This window comes from Agelaius tricolor, unplaced genomic scaffold (assembly GCF_023055355.1).
Source record: "Agelaius tricolor isolate 1412-34295 unplaced genomic scaffold, bAgeTri1.0.p SCAF_55, whole genome shotgun sequence".
Classification (NCBI taxonomy): domain Eukaryota; kingdom Metazoa; phylum Chordata; class Aves; order Passeriformes; family Icteridae; genus Agelaius; species Agelaius tricolor.
This window is the reverse complement of record NW_027269315.1, coordinates 1332658-1352893: the sequence shown is the minus strand read 5'-3', so window position 1 is coordinate 1352893 and position 20236 is coordinate 1332658. Positions and strand designations below refer to the sequence as shown.

The 20236-nt window shown below is 67.3% G+C and overlaps 2 protein-coding genes across 4 annotated transcripts; both read right to left on the bottom strand.

The window, feature by feature from the left end:
- Positions 1-2335: 2335 nt before the first annotated feature.
- Positions 2336-10786, bottom strand: CYP27B1 (cytochrome P450 family 27 subfamily B member 1). Of its 2 annotated transcripts, XM_071456067.1 has the most exons (9): positions 10007-10784; positions 8846-9036; positions 6591-6787; positions 5404-5616; positions 4446-4603; positions 4174-4376; positions 3567-3648; positions 3194-3478; positions 2336-3116 (listed from the first exon to the last, which is right to left on the bottom strand). In XM_071456067.1, exons 1-9 carry the CDS (start codon positions 10235-10237, stop codon positions 3003-3005), a joined length of 1674 nt encoding a protein of 557 aa, XP_071312168.1. In that variant the 5' UTR covers positions 10238-10784; the 3' UTR covers positions 2336-3002. The 2 variants fall into 2 exon arrangements, with proteins under 2 accessions (XP_071312168.1, XP_071312169.1); XM_071456068.1 differs by lacking the exon at positions 3194-3478 and having other exon boundaries at positions 10007-10786.
- A 682-nt stretch (positions 10787-11468) lies between these two features.
- Positions 11469-18615, bottom strand: METTL1 (methyltransferase 1, tRNA methylguanosine). Of its 2 annotated transcripts, XM_071456154.1 has the most exons (6): positions 18456-18615; positions 18016-18146; positions 17325-17509; positions 14166-14279; positions 12463-12564; positions 11469-11640 (listed from the first exon to the last, which is right to left on the bottom strand). In XM_071456154.1, exons 1-6 carry the CDS (start codon positions 18557-18559, stop codon positions 11515-11517), a joined length of 762 nt encoding a protein of 253 aa, XP_071312255.1. In that variant the 5' UTR covers positions 18560-18615; the 3' UTR covers positions 11469-11514. The 2 variants fall into 2 exon arrangements, with proteins under 2 accessions (XP_071312255.1, XP_071312256.1); XM_071456155.1 differs by lacking the exons at positions 11469-11640; positions 12463-12564 and adding an exon at positions 12574-13167.
- Between the last annotated feature and the right edge of the window lie 1621 nt (positions 18616-20236).

The window sequence follows — 20236 nt, the reverse complement described above, 5'->3', positions numbered from 1 at the left end:
TTCCCATCCGTGTCCCCTCCACTGGTGCCCCCACATGTCCCCCAGAGTGTCCCCAGTGCCAACCTCTGGGTGCCCTCGCCTGGTGACCCCATCCGTGCTCTGGCACCCCAAAACTGCCCTGGGACCCCATCCGTGCTTTGGGACCCCAAAACTGCCCTGGGACCCCCATTCCTGCCCTGGCACCTCATCCCTGTTTTGGGATCTCAAAACTGTTCCAGGACCCCCAGCCCTGGCACCCCAAAACTGCTCTGGCACCGCCACCCCACCCCTGGCGCCCCCACTCCAGCCCTGGCACCCCATCCCCGGTGCCCCGGGGCAATCCCGGCTCTCACCGGCCGATGTTGGGGTGCCCGAGGTGCCCGAGCAGAGCCGCCCCCCGCAGGTGCTGGGGGGCACCCCGAAACCCCCCCGTGGGCACCCCGAGCCCCCCGTGGGCACCCCGAAACCCCCCCGGTGGGCACCGCCCCTTCCCCGGTGGGCACCGCCCGTTCCCCCGTGGGCACCGCCCGTTCCCTGGTGGGCACCGCCCGTTCCCCGGTGGGCACCGCCCCTTCCCCGGTGGGCACCGCCCCTTCCCCGGTGGGCACCGCCCATTCCCCGGTGGGCACCGCCCATTCCCCGGTGGGCACCGCCCCTTCCCCGGTGGGCACCGCCCGTTCCCCCGTGGGCACCGCCCGTTCCCCGGTGGGCACCGCCCCTTCCCCCGTGGGCACCGCCCGTTCCCCGGTGCCGCAGCGCCCGCGGAGCCACTCCCGGGAGCCGCCCGTGCCCGGCTCAGCCCCGGGCTCGTCCTGTGCCACCCTAGGGGGGCACGGAGCCAGCGACACCCCCGAGACCCCCCCAACCCTGGCACCTCCCCCCCAGCCCCACACCCCTGGCACGGCCCCACAGCGAGCAGCAGCACCCGGGGGGCCCCAACCCAGAACACAGCGGGGAGAGCTGGCACCCCCCAGTGCCCCCGCCCCAGCTCCGGGCATCCCAGTGTGCCCCCAGTACCCCCCCAGGGCATCCCAGTGTGCCCCCAGTGCACCCCCATAGGGCATCCCAGTGCCCCCCCAGTGTCCCCCACAGCCCCCCAGTGCGCCCCCAGAGCCCCCTCCCCAGCTCCGGGCATCCCAGTGCACCCCCAGTGCCCCCCACAGCCCACCAGTGTGCCCCCAGGGTATCCCAGTGCCCACCAGTGTCCCCCACAGCCCCCCAGGGCATCCCAGTGTGCTCCCAGTATCCCCCAGTGGCCCGCAGTACCCCCCAGTACCCCCCCCATGCCCTGGCATGCCAGTGTGCCCCAGACCCCCCCTTGAGAGACCCCCCACCCAGCCCCCCGAATTCCCCCTCTCTCCTCTGTGCCCACCCCCGTGACCCCCCCCCACACCCTCCCCCCCTTCGGGTCCCTCTGCCACCCCCACCTGGCACAGGTGGCACTGGCCGGGATGGGCTCAGTGCCCCCGCGGGGTTTGGGGTGCCCAGGTGAGCTCAGGGGGGTGCCCGGGTGAGCTCAGGAATGCCCAGGTGAGCTCAGGGGTGCTCAGGTGAGCTCAGGAATGCCCAGGTGAGCTCAGGAGTGCCCAGGTGAGCTCGGGGTGCCCAGGTGACCTCAGGGTGGTGCCCAGGTGAGCTCAGGATGGTGCCCAGGTGACCCCGGGGGGGTGCCCAGGTGAGCTCAGGATGGTGCCCAGGTGACCCCGGGGGGTGCCCAGGTGAGTTCAGGAATGCCCAGGTGAGCCCGGGGGGGTGCCCAGGTGAGCCCGGGGGGTGCCCAGGTGAGCCCCGTGCCCATCTCCAGCCCCAGGGATCCCTCTCCCCTCCCCCCCCGCTCACCTGGGGGAGGGGTGTCCCGGCCCGGGGGGGGCAGGGCAGGGCAGGGGGGGTCACCACGCGCGGCTGCCCCAGGGTCCCCACGAGGGTCCAGAGTCCCCTGTGCTGACGTCAGCGCCTCCCCCACCTGCGACATTGCCCCCCCCACCCCCCCCACCGTGGGTGGCACCGACTGGGTTAAACCCCGGGGGGGTCCCGACACCCCCCACCCCTGAATCCCAACACCCCCCGGGGGGGGTCCCGACACCCCCCACCCCCCCCCATGGGCACCATGATGTGTCCGGGGGTCCCTCTGTGCCCCCCAAAACCTGCAGGGGGTGTGGCCGTGGGGGGTCCCAGGGGGGGATTTGGGGGGATCCCAGGGGGATTTTGGGGGGTCAGTGTGTGTGTGCCCCCCTCTGTGCCCCCCTCACCCCCGGGCACACCTGGGCAGGTCAGGGCACAGGGCGGGGGGGAGAGTGGAGCTGCAAAACCCCAAAATGCCAAAACACCAAAATGCCAAAACACCAAAACCCCAAAATGCCAAAAGCCCAAAATCGCTTTATTGGCCAATAAATAAACCCCGACCCCCCTGGGGGGGCACCACGGGGCTGGGACACCGTGGGGACAAGGCCACCACCAGGGAGTCACCCCAATGGGGTTGGGGACACCTTGGGGACAAGGCCACCACCAGGGAGTCACCCCCATGGGGCTGGGGACACCGTGGGGACAAGGCCACCTCCAGGCTGAGGTTCCCACAGGGTTGGGGACACCGTGGGGACGAGGCCAGCACAGGGTGTGTGACACTGCCAGAGCCAGCAGTGCCATGGGGTGGGGGCTGCTGCCACCATGGCCAATGTCACCGAGGGGTCAGGGCCACATCTGAAATGGGGTCACCCACAGGGACAGGGCTGGGATGACACTGGGGACAGTGCGGTGTCAAGGCCACCGTTGGGGTCGGTGCCATCACTGGTGGTGAAGTCACCGCTGGGGTCAAGGTCTCTGCACTGTCCCTGGTGTCCCCATGTCCCCAGTGTCCCCAATGTCCCTGCTGTCTCCAGAGTCCCTGGTGTCCCCAGTGTCCCCACGTATCTCCAGAGTCCCTGGTGTCCCTGGTGTCCCCGGTGTCCCCAGTGTCACTGTTGTCCCCATTGTCCCCAGTGTTCCCACGTATCTCCAGAGTCCCTGTTGTCCCCGTGTCCCCGTTGTCACCTCTCAAGGAAGCGCAGGCTGATGGGGGCTCCGGGGGCCAGCAGGGTTCGGGTCATGGGGCGCACGCGGCTCCCCCCAGGCTCCGGCCGCAACTCAAAGTGCAACAGGATCTGGGGGAGCAGGGACGGGTGAGTGACACCGTGGGGACACCATGGGGACACCACGGGGACACCACGGGGACACCCACCTGTCCCAGCGCCATGTGCAGCTGCAGCTCGGCCAGGCGGCGCCCGACACAGCTGCGCGGGCCGAGGCCGAAGGGCAGGGAGGCAAAGGGGTGCCTGGGGCTGGGGCTGTCCCCGGGGCTGTCCCCAGGAGTGTCCCCAGGGCTGTCCCCGGTGTCCCCAGGGCTGTCCCCGGTGTCCCCAGCGGTGTCCCCGTGGCGCAGCCAGCGCTCCGGGCGGAAGGCGTCGGGCGCGGGGAAGTAGCGGCTGTCGCGGGACGTGGCGTAATGGCACAGGGTGATGAGGGTCTGCGGGGACACGGGGTCAGTGGGGACACCCTGGGGACACCCTGGGGACACCGGGAGCCCCGGGCTGCGGGGTGTCCCCCCGGCTCACCTGGCGTGGCACCAGGTAGTCACCGACGTGGATGTCACACTCGGGGACAACGCGGGCGTTGGCCGGGATGACGGGGTACAGCCTGAGGGGGGGGACAGCTGGGGTCACCTCCCTGTCCCTGTCCCCACCTCTGACCCCATCCTGTCCCCACCTTCATCCTCATCCCTGACCCCGTCCTGTCCCCACCTTCATCCTCATCCTCGTCTTCATCCCTCCCTTGTCCCATCCTCATCCCTGCCATGTTCTGCTCTTCACCCCCATCCTCATCCTCCTCCTTGTCCCCATTTTGTCCCCAAACCCATCCTGTCCCATCCCTGTCCTGTCCCTGTCCCCATCTTTATCCACATCTCTGTCCCATTCTCATCCCTGTGTCCCTCACCCCTGGCCACATCCCCACCCCCATGTCCCCATTTCTGTGTCCCCATGTCCCTGTGTCCCCATTTCTGTGTCCCCATCCCTGTGTCCCTCTGTGTTCCTGTCCCCATATCCCAACCCCTCTCCCCATGTCCTCAATCCCATTGTCCCCATCTCCCATCACTGTCCCCATGTCCCATCACTGTCCCTATGTTCCCCTGTCCCCATGTCCCCATCCCCATGTCCCTGTCACCTGAGGGTCTCCTTCACCACCGCCCGCAGCAGTGGCAGCCGTCCCAGCGCGGCGGCGGTGGCAGCAGCAGTGGCACGGTCGGTGGTGGCACTGTCACCGCCGGTGACACCGTTGGTGGCAGTGAGCAGCTGGCGGTGCAGGGCCGCCTGCGCCCCCGGGTTCCGGGCCAGCTCGTACAGGCTCCAGGCCAGCGTGCTGGCCACCTGGGGACACGCGGTGACATCAGCGGGGCCCGCGGTGACAGCAGGGACACCGCGGTGTCACCCCCTCACCGTGTCCACCCCGGCCAGCAGCAGCTCGGTGACGTTCCCGTAGATGCTGCTGACGGGGACGCGCTCCCGGGCCAGCAGGTCGGTGACACACGTGTCCCCCTCGGCCAGCGGCCCCCGCGCTGCCACCTCGGCCACGCGCCGGTCCACGTGTCCCTTGGCTGGGGACAACAATGGCCGTCAGTGCCATCGGTGCCACCGTGGCCACGCGTTGTCACCGAATCCCTGTCGGTGTCACCAGGGCCACGCGCTAACAGCACGTCCCTTGGGACATGGCACGGGACTGTCACAGTCATGGGACATCCCTGGGACCCCACGGGGTGTCTCGGTGTCCCTTGGATGTCCCCATGTCCCCTCACCACGGCCCTGGGATGATCCCCTGTGTCCCCATGTCCCCTCAGCTGAAGGTGAGCAGGAGCATCCCCATGGCTCTGGGACATCTCCATATCCCTCTGGGATGTCCCTGTGTCCCCATACAATGTCCTGGTGTCCCCATGGAATGGCCCCATGTCCCTGTGTCCCCACACGATGTCCTGGTGTCCCCATGTGATGTCCCTGTGTCCCCACGTGCCCCATGTCCCCTCAGCTGAAGGTGAGCAGGAGTGTCCCCATGTCCCCATGGCTGTGGGACATCCCCAAATCCCTCTGGGATGGCCCCGTGTCCCCATACATTGTCCTGGTGTCCCCATGGGAGGTCACGACAATGTCCTCCATGTCCCTGTGTCCCTGTGGGATGGCCCCATGTCCCCATGGCTGTGGGACATCCCCATATCCCTCTGGGATGTCCCATTGTCCCCATAAAATTCCTGGTGTCCCCACGGGATGTCCTGGTGTCCCCATGGGAGATCACCACGGTGTTCCCCTGTCCCCGTGTCCCCATGGGAGGTCACCATAATGTCCCCCTGTCCCCATGGGAGGTCACCACAGTGTCCCCCTGTCCCCGTGTCCCCGTGTCCCTCACCAAAGGCGAAGAGCTGGTCCCAGGCGTGGCAGAAGGCGTCCCAGGGTGCGGGGACGAGGCGCAGGAGGGGACGTGGCAGTGCCATTGTCACCAGCGTCAGCGCCAGCACCGCCCCCACGCTCTGCAGCACGGCCTCGGTGTCACTGCTGTCCCCAGAGTCCCCAGGGTCCCCCAGGCAGCCCAGGCGGGAGGAGAACAGCACCCAGGAGATGGCTGTGGGACAGGGGGACAGTGAGGACGATGGGGACATTGGGAACACCAGGGACACTGGGGACATGGGAACACTGGGACATTGGGACAAGGGGGCATGGGACACTGGGGACATTGGGACATGGGGACATTGGGACATGGTACACCAGGACACCAGGGACATGGGACATGGGGATAGTGGGGACATGGGACATGGAGACATTGGGACACTGGGGACACCAGGGACATGAGGACATTGTGACACACTGGGGACACGGGATGGCCAGAGACACAGGGGATGGGGACACGGGACACTGGGGACACAGGGACACTGAGGACAAGGGGACACGAGACATGAGGGACTCTGGGGACACTGAGGACATGGGGACCCTGGGGACATTGGGACACTGGGGACATGGGAGGCCCATAGACACAGAGGATGGGGACATGGGGACTCTGGAGACATTGGGACATGAGGACATTGGGACGTGGGGACACTGAGGGGGGATCCGAGAGTCCCTGGGGACACTGGGGACAGAGGTGCCCTGGAGCCTTGTGGGACACGGGGAGCCCTGGTGGGGACCTGGGGAGCCCTGGGGGTGGGAGGAGACCTGGGGTGTCCATGGGGGGGTACAGGGGGTCCCTGTGGGAGTCACAGCCCTTTGGGGTTCCCCATCCCTGTTTGGATGCCCAAACCCCCTTTTGGGGTTCCCCATCCCCTTTTGAGGTTCCCCATCCCTTTCAGGATGCCCCATTCCCTTTTGGGGTTCCCATCCCCTTTGGGGTTGCCTCATCCCTTTTGGGGTTCTCCATCCCTTTCAGGGTGCTCAATCCCGCTTTTGGAGTTCCCCATCCCCTTTTGGGGTTCCCCATTCCCTTTTAGGTTTCCCTGTCCCCCTTTTGGGGTTCCCCATCCCCTTTTGGGGTTCCCCATCCCCTTTTAGGTTTCCCTGTCCCCCTTTCGGGGTCCCCCAGCCCCATTTTGGGGTCCCGCTCACCCTCGAGGCCGAATCGGTTGAATTCGGTGCCGATGTCGCGCACGAGGCCCCGGGGGTGGCGCCGCCGCAGCCGCCGCAGCCGCGCCACGAGCTCGGCCACGGCCGCCGCCACCGGGGCCGCGAAGGCCTCGGCAGCGCCCGGGCGGAGCAGGGCCCGAGCCAGGACCCGCCGGGAGCCGCGCCACGCCTCGCCCTCCCTGGGGACAGGGACAGCGTCAGGGGGACAGCGGGGACAGGGGGACAGGGACAGGATGGGGATGTGGAGACAGGGGGACAAGGGGACAGGGACAGAGTCAGGGGGACATGGGACAAGGACAGCGTCACGGGGACAGCAGGAACAGGGGGGACAGGGACAGGATGGGGATGTGGAGACAGGGGGACAAGGGGAAAGGGACAGAGTCAGGGGGACAGCAGGGACAGGGACAATCATGGGGACAGAGGACAGGGACAGAGTCACAGGGACAGCGGACAGGGACAGTCATGGGGACAGGGGGGACAGGGGGACAGGGACAGAGTCACGGGGACAGGGGACATAGTCATGGGGACAGGGGACAGGGACAGGGACAGTCATAGGGACAGGGGGGACAGGGGGACAGGGACAGTCATGGGGACAGCAGGGACAGGGACAGGATGGGGATGTGGAGACAGGGGGACAAGGGGACAGGGACAGAGTCATGGGGACGGGGGGACAGGATAGGGACAAGGGACACGGCACAGGAGGGGATGTGAGGACATAGCACAGGATGGGGACGTGGGGGACAAGGGACATGGCACAGGTGACACCGGCACAGAGGGGACAGGGGGACGTAGGAACACTTGGGAAGAGGGGGACAGGGACATGGGGGATGTGGATGGGGACAAGGGACACAGATGGGGACAGGGGACACAGGACACAGGGGGAACACGGGCAGGACACAGGGGGGACACAGGGAACACAGTCCCCCCCCGGGGGACCCTAGGTGACATCAGGGCACGCAGGGACATGGGACACAGGTGACGGGGCATGTGGGGACAGGCAGGGACAGAGATGGGGACAAGGACACAGGGGGACATGGGGACAGGACATGTGTGGGGCCAGGGACACACAGAGGGTGAGGGACAGGGGGAGACTGGGGAGACTGGGGACTTGAGTGGGGACACAGGGACAAGGGCAGGGGATGGGGACCATGTCAGGGGACACAGGGGACACAAATGGGACACGGGGGACACACGAGGGATATGAGGGACACAGGGTGACACAGGTGACACAGGTGGGACACGAGGGACACAGGTGGGACACAGGGGACACACGGGTGACACAGAGGGGACACAGAGGGGACACAGGTGACACAGGTGACACAGGGGACACAGGTGGGACACAGGTGACACAGGGGACACACGGGTGACACAGTCCCCCCCCCGAGGCAGTGCCGGGGCCCCCCGGGTGTGACCGGGGCTCCCGTGAGAGCCCCCGGGTCCCGTGCTGGGCACAGCTGGGGGGGTTGGGGGGGTTTGGGGTCCCTCCCCCGGCCCACGCGGGGCTGGGCCCCCCCCGGGCAGTTACTCACATCCGGGGGGGGGCAGGGGGAGGGGAGGGGGGGGAGGGGGGGCTGAATCACGCCTGAGTCACCCCCGGGCCCCCCCCGCACCCCACGGGCCCTTCCCGGAACGGGCGTGGGGGGGAGCCCCGGTGGGGGGTACGGACACCCCCAGCCCACGGGGAGCGCGGGGGGCCCCGGGCGACCCCCCCCAAATCCCACAGGGAACCCCCGACCCCCCCAAAATCCCACAGGGAACCCCCGACCACCCCAAATCCCACTGGGAAGCTCCGACCCCCCCAAACACCACAGGGAACCCCCGACCCCCCCCCCCCCCCAAATCCCACAGGGAAGCTTCGACCCCCCAAAATCCCACAGGGAGCCCCCGACCCCCCCAAATCCCACAGGGAACCCCCCCCCCCAAAATCCCACAGGGAACCCCCGACCCCCCCAAAATCCCACAGGGAGCCCCCGACCACCCCAAATCCCACAGGCAGCCCCGACCCCCCCAAATCCCACAGGCAGCCCCCGACCCCCCCAGTGCAGCCCCCGACCCCCAACCCAGCCCAAACCCCCCCGGGCAGCTCCCCCCAAGCGCCCGCCGGGGACAGGGACAAATCCCCAAATCCCCGCTGAGTTTCTCCCAAATTGCTCCAAATTTTTCCCAAACCCACCGCAAATATCCCCCAATTTTCCCCCAAATCCACCCCCAGATTTGCCCCCAATCCCGGCACTCACAGGGTCAGGAGCCCCCCCGGTGCCCCCCGCAGCTCCCGGTGCTGCTTCCAGGGGCAGCTGAGGGCGCGCCGGGGCTCGGGGCCCTCCTGCCGCAGCACCTGGGCCACGAGCGCGGGCTCGGCCACGTGAACCGTGAGCACCGGGCCGAAGCGGGCCCGCCACACCGGGCCGAACCGGGCCCGGCCATGGACCTGCGGGGACACGGGGGGGTCACACCGGGCCGAACCGGGCCCGGCCATGGACCTGCGGGGACACGGGGGGGTCACACCGGGCCGAACCGGGACCGGGAATGAACCGGGTGGGGGACATGGAGGGGTCACCCCGGGCCGAACCGGGACCGGACATGGACCTGCGGGGACACGGGGTTTACACCGGGCCGGAACCGGCAGCGGGTATGGACCGGGCATAAACCGGGTGGGGACACGGGGGGGTTCACACGTCACACTGTCCCGAACCAGGACCGGGCTGTCACCGTGGGGGGGACACGGGGGGGTCACAGCAGCCTCAGCAGCCCCGCATTGAGCGGGGACCGGCAGCCGGGCGGGGCTGAGGGGGCACCGGGGGCACACCGGGAGCGGGACAGGAGCAGGGGGAGGTCCTGGCGTCCCTGCGCTCCCGGACCTGCTATGACACCCCCGGGGGTGGCCTGGCCTCGGTGCCACTGCCCAGCCGGGGGTGGCCCCGTCCCTGTCCCTGTCCCTCTGTGCCCACCCGGGGGTGGCCCCGTCCCTGTCCCTCTGTGCCCACCCAGGGGTGGCCCCCGTCCCCGTCCCTGTCCCTCTGTGCCCACCCGGGGGTGGCCCCGTCCCCGTCCCCGCTGCTCCCCCCCCGCTCCCAGCGCCCCCGAACCGGGGCTGCTCTGGCCGTGCCCAGCTCGGGGTGTCCCGACCCCACGCAGCCCCGGGGACAGAGATCCGTGTCCCCTGTCCCGTGTCACCCCCGGTTGGGAGGAGCGCGGTCCCTCCTGTCCCCTCCGGCACTCGCGGTGATGGCTCTGATGTCCCTCCAGCCAGGACGGTGACACCAGGCGGGTGTCCCCGGCTCCCGCTGGGTCCCCCCATCTCCTCCATACCCCAGGACAGGGGAGCGGGGCCCCCCCGGGCTCCGGAGCAGCGGCAATGCCCCCCCCCCCTTTCCTGCGGAGCCCCCAGCCCCATTTACCTGCATCTCGTGCAGCCTCCGCACGCCCCCCCGGCACAGCAGCTCGAAGATGAAGGCGGCGGAGCTCGGCCCCGGCATCTCGGCCAGGCCCCGGGGCCGGGAGGGCTCCGGGGAGCCCCGGGGCAGCGGGGAGGAGACGGAGGGGACCGGGGGAGCCCGGGGCAGCCCCGGCTCGGGCGGGGAGCGGGACAGGAGCGCGGCCCGGGCGGGCAGGCGGAGGCCGGGGGCCATGGCGGGGCACCGGGGCTCGGGGGGCACCGGGGACACCGGGGAAGGGCAGCGGTGACACCGGGGGAGGCGGGAGGGCGCTGCGGGACCCGGCGGGGACACGGGGGGATTTGGGGGAACCCGGTGGGGACACGGGAGGGCTCGGGGGGACCCAGCGGGGATCGGGGGGGCCGCGGGGCCGAGCCTCGACTGCGGGGGGGACCCCGGGCCGGGGTTTTATAGCGCCCACGTGCAGCCGGGCAGGCCCCGCCCCCTCCGCAGAAGCCCCGCCCACATAGGATTAGCCACGCCCCACGACACCAAATTGGGATCCACGCCCCGCCCCAAATGTCCAGGCCAAGCCCCCCAGCTGCTGATTTGCATAGCGGGGCCTTCGAGCCAATCAGCGCGCGGCGGGGGCGGCTCCGTGGCCCCGCCCCCGAGGCGCGCACACGCGAGGGCAGAACCGGGGGCGCGCATGGCCCCGAGACCCCAAACCCTCCCGGTAATCCCCGGCACCCCAAAATCCCCTGAGACACCCCCGGCAACCCAGGTGACAGCCCCGAAACCCCAAACCCCAGCGGGTGACACCCCCGAAACCCCAAACCCCAGCGGGTGACAACCCCAAAATCCTCCCGGTGACAACCCCAGATTCCCCTGTGACACCCCCGGTGACACCCCCAGCCTACTCGGTGACACTCCCAAATCCCCCGGTGACACCCGCAGAACCCCAAAATCTCCCCGGTGACACCCCCGGCACCCCAAATACGGCCGGTGGCACCCTCAGTACCCCAAACCCCCCGGTGACACCCCCAGAACCCCAAAACCTCCCCGGTGACACGGCCGGCACCCCAAAGCCCCCAAGTGACACCCCCGGCACCCCCCGGGGACATCCCTGGCACCCCAAAACCCCCCCGGTGACACCCTCAGAACCCCAAACCTCCTCGGTTTCAGCCCCGGTGAAATCCCCGGCACCCCAAAACCCCCCCGGCCCCCCAGACCGTCCCCCCCACCCCCTCCGGGGGTGTTTCGGGGTGCGGGGGGGGGAGGGGACCCCGCCCCCTGCCCCCCCCTCCCCCCGGTCCCGATTCCCGGGAATTCCCGCCCGGCAGCCCCGGGAAGCCCCGGGAAGGCCCCGGGGCGCGGGGGGGGCGCGGCACCGCCACCCCCGGGAGTTTCTGCGATGGGGAAACTGAGGCAGGAACCGGCGCCAGGCCGGGCTTGGGGCACCGGGGCCCCCCCGAGCAGCCTTGGGGACATTTTGTGACTTTATTACAAAAAGGGGGGCGGGGTCGGGGGGGTCACGGCGCCGCGGGGGGGTCGGGGCGGCGGCGGAACACGGCGGTGCTGGGGGGGCGCCCCGCCCGCCGCGCCCGCTGCCCCTCCTCGGTCACCGCCGGCAGCAGCGGCAGCAGCGGGTCCGCGGCCTGGGGACAGCCAGGGGACAGCGGGGGACAACGGGGACAACGGGACAGTGGGACAGTGAGGGGACAGCGGGGGACAATGGGACAGCGAGGAGACAGCGGGGACAACGGGACAGCGAGGAGACAGCGGGACAGTGAGGGACAGCGGGGACAACGGGACAGCGAGGGGACAGTGGGACAGTGAGGGGACAGCGGGGACAATGGGACAGCGAGGAGACAGCGGGACAGTGAGGGGACAGCGAGGGGACAACGGGACACCGGGACAGCGAGGGGACAGCGGGGGGACAGCGGGGACAATGGGGGGAACAGCGGGACAGCGAGGGGACAGCAAGGGGACAGCGGGACAGAGTCAGGGACAGCGGGACAGCAGGGGGACAACAGGGACAACAGGGGAACAGCGGAATAACGAGGGGACAGTGGGACAGTGAGGGGACCAACGGGGACAATGGGATAGCGAGGGGACAGTGGGACAGTGAGGGGGACAGCGAGGGGACAGCGAGGGGACAGCGGGGACAACGCGGGACACCGAGACACCAGGACAGCGTCAGGGACAGTGAGGGGACAGCGGGGGGACATCATCAGAGCCAGCCCAGGGACACCGGGCACATCCCCAGTGAGCCCCGCGCTGCCCCTGTGTGAGGGTCCCGCTGCGCCCCAGGGCCACCCCAAAACCCCCCAGTGCCACCCCATAACCCCACGGTCACCCCATAACCCCCAATTCCCCCAGTGCCTCCCCAGTTCCCCCTAATTTCCCCCACTGGCCCAAATTTCCCCCATTCCCCCCCAGTTCCCCCATTCCCCCCCAGTTTCCCCAGTTGCCCTCACCAGCTGGGCGGGGGGCAGGGGCTCAAACAGGGGGTGCTCCCCAAAATGCTGCAGCATCCACTGGTGCAGCTCGGGCACGTCCGTCACCGTGTACACCAGGCCCTGCACCCCAAAAACCAGAGTGTACCCCCAAAACACCGTGTACAACAAGCCCTGCACCCCAAAAACCACTGTGACACCCCAAAAACCAGAGTGTACCCCAAAAACCACTGTGACACCCCAAAAACCAGAGTGTACCCCAAAAACACCGGGTACACCAGGCCCTGCACCCCAAAAAGCACTGTGACACCCCAAAACCACTGTGACACCCCAAAACCACTGTGACACCCCAAAACCAGAGTGTACCCCAAAAACACCATGTACACCAGGCCCTGCACCCCAAAAACCAGAGTGTACCCCCAAAACACCGTGTACAACAAGCCCTGCACCTCAAAAACCACTGTGACACCCCAAAAGCAGAGTGTACCCCCAAAACACCCTGTGTACACCAGGCCCTGCACCCCAAAAACACAGTGACACCCCCAAAACACCAGGTACACCAGACCCTGGGTACCCCAAAAGCACACACCGTGTACACTAGGCCCTCCACCCCAAAAATCACAGTGTACCCCAAAAACACCGAGTACACCAGGCCCTGGGGACCCCAAAAACCAGAATGTACCCCAAAAACACCGTGTACCCCAAAACTACCGTGTACACCAGGCCCTGCACCCTGAAAACAGTGTGTACCCCAAAAACCAGAGTGTACCCCAGGCCCTGTGTACCCAAAAACCATAGGGACACCTCTGGGGGGTTTCAGGGGGGTCAGGGGGGGCTCAGGAGGTTTGGGGGGGGTTCAGGGGAGTTTCAGGGTTGGGGGCTCAGAGGGGCCCAGGGGGTTTTGGGGGTTTCAGGGGGTCTCAGGGTTGGGGGCTTGGGGGTGCTCAGGGGGGTTTCAGGGGGTCTCAGGGGGTTTGGGGGGGTCCCAGGGGGTTTCAGGGGGGTCTCAGGGGATTTAGGAGCACAGGGGGGTCAGGGGGGTTTCAGGGGGCTCAGGAGGTTCTGGGGGGGTTTCAGGGGGGCTCAGGGTTTGGGGGGGCGAGGGGGACTCAGGGGCTTTGAGGGGCTCAGGGGGTTTGGGGCTCAGGAGGTTTCAGGGGGGCTCAGAAGGTTCTGGGGGGATTTCAGGGGGGCTCAGGAGGGCTCAGGGGGTCTCAGGGAGTTGGGGGGGGGGTTCAGGGGGTCTCAGGAGGTTCAGGGGGGTCTCAGGGGATTTAGGAGCTCAGGGGGGTCAGGGGGGGCTCAGGGGGGTCTCAGGAGGTTTGGGGGGGTTTCAGGGGAGTTTCAGGGTTGGGGGTTCAGAGGGGTCCAGGGGGTTTTGGGGATTTCAGGGGGTCTCAGGGTTGGGGGTGCTCAGGAGGTTCAGGGGGGTCTCAGGAGGTTCAGGGGGGGCTCAGGGGGGGTCTCAGGGGGTTTAGGAGCTCAGAGGGGTTTCAGGAGGGCTCAGGGGGTCTCAGGGAGTTTGGGGGGGTTTCAGGGGGTCTCAGGAGGTTCAGGGGGTCTCAGGGGGTTTCAGGAGGTTTGGGGGGGTTTCAGGGGGTCTCAGGGAGTTTGGGGGGCTTTCAGGGGGTCTCAGGAGGTTCAGGGGGGTCTCAGGGGGTCTCAGGAGGTTCAGGGGGGTCTCAGAGGGGTCTCAGAGGGGTCCCAGGGGTCGGGGGTCTCACCCCAGGCCGCAGCACGAAGCCGTACTCTGCCAGCATGGCCGGGCTGATGATTCTCCACTTGTGCTTGGTGCGCTTGAAATGGGGGTCAGGGAACAGGAAAAACAGCTTGGAGAGCTGGGGGGGCACCGATGGGGGGGTCAGCACCAACGGGGAGCAGCACCCCCTGGCACTGCCCCCCAAAACCCCCAGACCCCCCAAACCCCCCTGTGAGTGCAGCTCAGGCCAGGGGAATGGGGATGGGGGGGACCTGTGGGATGGGCAGGGGGGTCCTAAGGGGGTCCAAGGGGTGTTGTGGGGGACCTGTGCCCCAGTGCCACCCCACAGCCCCCAGTGCCACCCCACAACCCCCAATGCCACCCTGAAACCCTCCCAGTGCCACCCTGAAACCCTCCCAGTGCCACCCCATAACTCTCAATGCCACCCCCACTGCCACCCCCATAATCCCCAGTGCCACCCCAAACCCCCTAGGGCTGCCCAGTTCCCCCCCAGAAGGGTCCTGGGGGCTGAGGGGTGTCCCTGGAGGGGAGGGGGCTTTGGGGGGGGGTTCAGGAGGGTTCAGGGGGTCCCAGGGGAAGGAAGGAGGGGGGGGGCAGGTGTTCCACAGGGCCCCGAGGGTTTGGGGGCTCTCAGGGTGGGTTCAGAGCACACAGAAATTTCAGGGATGTTAAGGGGGTGCTGGGGGTTTTGTGGGGTCTCAGAGGACACAGAAATCCCAGGAAGCTTTGGGGGGTGCTGTGGGGTTTGGGGCTCTCAGGGTAGGCTCAGAGCACACAGAAATCCCAGCACTGTTGGGTTTGGGGGCTCTCAGGGTGGGGTTCAGAGCACACAGAAATCCCAGGGACTGTGGGGTTTTGGGGTGGGGTTCAGAGAACACAGAAATTTGTGGGAGTGTTGGGGTTTGGGGCTCTCAGGGTGGGTTCAGAGCACACAGAAATTTCAGGCACTGTTGGGTTTTGGGGTGGAGTTCAGAGGACACAGGAATTCCCAGCAGTGTTAAGGGGGTTGCTGTGGGTTTGGGGGATCTCAGAAAACACAGAAATTTGTGGGAGTGCTGGGGTTTGTGGCTCTCAGGGTGGGTCAGAGCACACAGAAATCCCAGGGACTGTGGGGTTTTGGGGTGGGGTTCAGAGCACACAGAAATTTCAGGGTGTGTTGGGGGAGATGCTGCAGGTTTTGGGGAGTCTCGGGATGGGTCAGAGGACACAGAAATTCCCAGCAGTGTTAAGGGGGTTGCTGTGGGTTTGGGGGGGCTCTGAACCCAATTTCTGTGGGTTCAGAGCACACAGAAATTGCAGGAAGCTTTGCGGGGCTTGCTGTGGGTTTGGGGGGATTTCAGAGGACACAGGAATTCCCAGCAGTGTTAAGGGGGTGGCTGTGGATTTTGGGAGGTCTCAAAGGGCACAGAAATTCCCAGAACTGAGGGTTTGGGGGCTCTCAGGGTGGGTTCAGGGCACACAGCAATCCCAGCACTGGGGGTTTGGGGGCTCTCAGGGTGGGTTCAGAGCACACAGAAATTTCAGGCACTGTTGGGTTTTGGGGTGGAGTTCAGAGGACACAGGAATTCCCAGCAGTGTTAAGGGGGTTGCTGTGGGTTTGGGGGGTCTCAGAAAACACAGAAATTTGTGGGAGTGTTGGGGTTTGGGGCTCTCAGGGTGGGTTCAGAGCACACAGAAATTTCAGGGTGTGTTGGGGGAGATGCTGCAGGTTTTGGGGAGTCTCGGGGTGGGTCAGAGGACACAGAAATTCCCAGCAGTGTTAAGGGGGTTGCTGTGGGTTTGGGGGGATTTCAGAAGACACAGGAATTCCCAGGAGTGTTAAGGGGGTTGCTGTGGATTTTGGGGGGTCTCAAAGGGCACAGAAATTCCCAGCACTGGGGGTTTGTGGCTCTCAGGATGGTCAGGGCACACAGCAATCCCAGCACTGTTGGGTTTTGGGGGCTTTCAGGGTGGGGTTCAGAGCACACAGAAGTCCCAGGGACTGTGGGTTTTGGGGTGGAGTTCAGAGGAATTCCCAGCAGTGTTAAGGGGGTTGCTGTGGGGTTTGGGGGGTCTCAGAAAACACAGAAATTTGTGGGAGTGTTGGGGTTTGGGGCTCTCAGGGTGGGTTCAGAGCACACAGAAATTTCAGGGTGTGTTGAGGAGATGCTGCAGGTTTTGGGGAGTCTCGGGGTGGGTCAGAGGACACAGGAATTCCCAGGAGTGTTAAGGGGGTTGCTGTGGATTTTGGGGGGTCTCAAAGGGCACAGAAATTCCCAGAACTGAGGGTTTGGGGGCTCTCAGGGTGGGTTCAGGGCACACAGCAATCCCAGCACTGAGGGTTTGGGGGGCTCTCAGGGTGGGTTCAGGGCACACAGCAATCCCAGCACTGGGGGTTTGGGGGCTCTCAGGGTGGGTTCAGAGCACACAGAAGTCCCAGGGACTGTGGGGTTTTGGGGTGGAGCTCAGAGCACACAGAAATTTCAGGGACTGTTGGGTTTTGGAGGGGTTTTGGGGTGGAGTTCAGAGGAATTCCCAGCAGTGTTAAGGGGAGTGCTGCGGGTTTGGGGGGCCTCAGAAAACACAGAAATTTGTGGGAGTGTTGGGGTTTGGGGCTCTCAGGGTGGGTTCAGAGCACACAGAAATTTCAGGGTGTGTTGGGGAGATGCTGCAGGTTTTGGGGAGTTTTGGGGTGGGTTCAGAGCACACAGAAATTGCAGGAAGCTTTGGGGGGTGCTGTGGGTTTGGGGGCTCTCAGGGTGGGTTCAGAGCACACAGCAATCCCAGCACTGTTGGTTTGTGGTGGGTTCAGGGCACACAGCAATCCCAGCACTGAGGGTTTGGGGGCTCTCAGGATGGGTTCAGGACACACAGCAATCCCAGCACTGAGGGTTTGTGGTGGGTTCAGGGCACACAGCAATCCCAGCACTGAGGGTTTGTGGTGGGTTCAGGGCACACAGCAATCCCAGCACTGGGGGTTTGTGGCTCTCAGGATTGTCAGGACACACAGCAATCCCAGCACTGAGGGTTTGTGGTGGGTTCAGAGCACACAGCAATCCCAGCACTGCTGGTTTGTGGTGGGTTCAGGGCACACAGCAATCCCAGCACTGGGGGTTTGTGGCTCTCAGGATTGTCAGGACACACAGCAATCCCAGCACTGTTGGTTTGTGCCCCCCAGCCCCACCTGGCCCCGCAGGAAGAAGTGGGGCAGGTGTTTCATGGCGTTGCCCCTCACGCAGGCCACGTTGCCGAAGCGGCCGGGCTGGGCCGCCCGCAGCGCCCGGATCCTGGCGCGGGTGAACGCGGCCACCTTCCCCCGCAGCTCCAAACCCAGCGCCAGAGAGCGGGGAAACAGCTCCGAGAGAGCCACTGGGGGCGGGAGAGAGAGGGGAAAACCCGGTGAGAGAGAGACAGAGAGAGGGAGAGAGACCCGGGAGAGAAAGAGAGACTGGGGGAGAGAGACAGAGAAAAACCCGGTGAGAGAGAGAGAGAGCGAGACCATGTGAGAGTCCCGGAGGGAGAGGGAGAGAGAGACTCGGTCAGAGCCCCGGGAGAGAGAGAGAGAGACCAGGTGAGAGACAGACAGACAGACAGACAGACAGAGAGAGCCCCGGCGGCACCGCCTGTCCCACCCTGACCCCGCCGTGCCCCCGGCTGTGCCCCTCCGTGCCCGCCTCGCCCCCCGTGCCCCCCCAGCAGCCCCCGGTGCCCCCTCACCCACCCCCATGCTGACCCCCGGTGCCCCCTCACCCGCAATCCCCGTGCCCACCCGCAGCCCCCGGGCTCACCCAGCAGCTCCCGGTGCCCCCGTGCCCATCCCCAGCCCCCCATGCCCACCCCCGGTGCCCTCCGTGCCCCCCGGTGCCCGGGCTCACCGAGCAGCCCCCCGTAGCCGCACCCCACATCTGCGAACTCCACGCGGGCCGGGGGGGTCCCGGGGGGGGCTTCGGGCGGGAAAAAACTCGGGAACAGCGAGGCCCAGTCCATGTCCTGAGGGCGGGACGGGCTGCGGGCACCGGGGAACCGTGACTGCCCAGGAACCGGAGCGGGCACCGGGGAACCGTGACTGCCCGGGAACCGGAGGGGGCATCGGGGGGGACACAAGGGCAGGGGGACCCAGCCCGGCTGTTCCTGGGGGCGGCCAGGTGACTGCGGTGCCACAGGGGCCATCACGGGGGTCCCGGGGCCCTCACGGCCTGGGGGTCCCGCCGCGGGCGCTGGGGCGGTCCCGGGACCCGGCGCGGGTGTTACCGGGAGAGGTTCCGGGGGGTTCCGGGGGAGTTCCGGGGCGGTTCCCGGGGGTCCCCGCACTCACTAGCACAGGGTGTGGTCGGCCAGCGGATTCGAGTGCGCGCGCTGTCGGTAGAAGCGTTTCTGTGGCGGCACCGCCGCCTCCTCCTTTTCCTCGGTCGCCGCCATGCCGGCACCGCGCGGCGCGTTACAGTGACGTCACTGCGCGACGCGGGATTGTGACGTCACGCGCGACATGTCAGCGGAGCTAGCCCCGCCTGGAGGTGACAGCGCCCCCTGGTGGCCCAGTACAACCAGTGCCCCCAGTACAACCAGTGCTCCCAGTACAACCAGTGCTCCCAGGGCCTCCCCAGTGCCCTCCAGTACAACCAGTGCTCCCAGTGCCCCCCCCACAGTGCTCCCAGTATAAGCAGTGCCCCCCACAGTGCTCCCAGTGCCCCCACCAGTGTCCCCCAGTGCTGCCAGAGCCCCTCCCCAGTGCCCTTCCCAGTGCTCCCAGTGCCCCCAATTCTCCCAGTGCTCCCAGTGCTCCAAGACCCCCCAGTGACCCTCCCCAGTGCTCACAGTTCCTCCCAGTGGTCTCAGTGCCCCCTGATGCCCCCCAGTACCCCAACCCCCCCAGTCCTCTCAAGTTCTTCCAGTGCCCCCTGCTGCGCCCCCCCCCCCCCCCCCCCCAGTCCTTCCAGTGCTCCCAGTTCTTCCCAGTCCTCCCCAGTCCTTCCCAGTGCCCCTAACGCTCCCAGGGATCCTAGTCCCCCCAGTCCCTTCAGTGCTCCCAGTTCCCCCCAGTCCCTCCAGTTCCCCCTGTTCCCCCAGTGCCTCCAGTGCAGTCAGTCCCCAGTGCCCCCAGCCCCTCCCCAGTTCCCCCCAGTCTCCCCAGTTCCCCCAGGGATTGCAGTCCCCCCAACCCCCCAGTCCCCCCAGTCCCTCCAGTCCCTCCCCAGTCTCCCCAGTACCTCCAGCGCTCCCAGTCCCCCCAGTCCCCCCAGTCCCCCCCTCCGCGGGCTCTTCCCGCTCGGGGCCGTTTGGGGAATTCGGCTGCGGCCAGACCGGGGGCGAGTTCTGGGAACCCCCGGGGGTGTCGGGGGGGTTGAGCAATGTGGGGCCGGAGCCGCCCGTCCCTTCCCAGCCGGTTCCTTCCTGTCCATTCCCATCCCGTCCCTTCCCGGCCGGTCCCTCCGGGGCTGCCCGGAACGGCTCCGGGCGGGGGTCCCGGGCCGGGGCACGGGGGAACGGGGGAACGCGGGGACCGACCCCTCCCCCAGCGCTGTGACCCCCCCCCCCCGGTCCCTGTGACCCCCCCGGTCTCTGTGACCCCCCCCGGGTCGCTCTGACCCCCCCGGTCTCTGTGACCCCCCCCGGGTCGCTCTGACCCCCCCGGTCTCTGTGACCCCTCCGGGTCGCTCTGACCCCCCCCGGTCTCTGTGACCCCCCCCGGGTCGCTCTGACCCCCCGGTCCCTGTGACCCCCCCAGGTCCCCGTGACCCCCCCCGGGTCGCTCTGCCCCAGCGCTGCCCCCCCGGTGTCCCCCGGGGCCACATTAACCCGGTGACGCAGGCGGTGACGCGGCTGCGCGGGGGGTCCCGGGGGGGACACGGAGGGAACACGGGGGGGACACGGAGGGGGTCGGGGCGGGTTGTTCATTACCCCGGGGTCACCCCCTCAGCCCCGGTCACCGGGAGCCCGGGGAGCCCGGCTCGGGTGGCACCGGGGACGGGACTGTGACACCCGCACGGTGGCACCAGAGGCGGGTCCGGGACACTCTCACGGTGGCACCGGGGACGGGTCTGGGACACCCCGCACAGTGGCACCGAGGACACGTCTGTCACACCCGTGCGGTGGCAC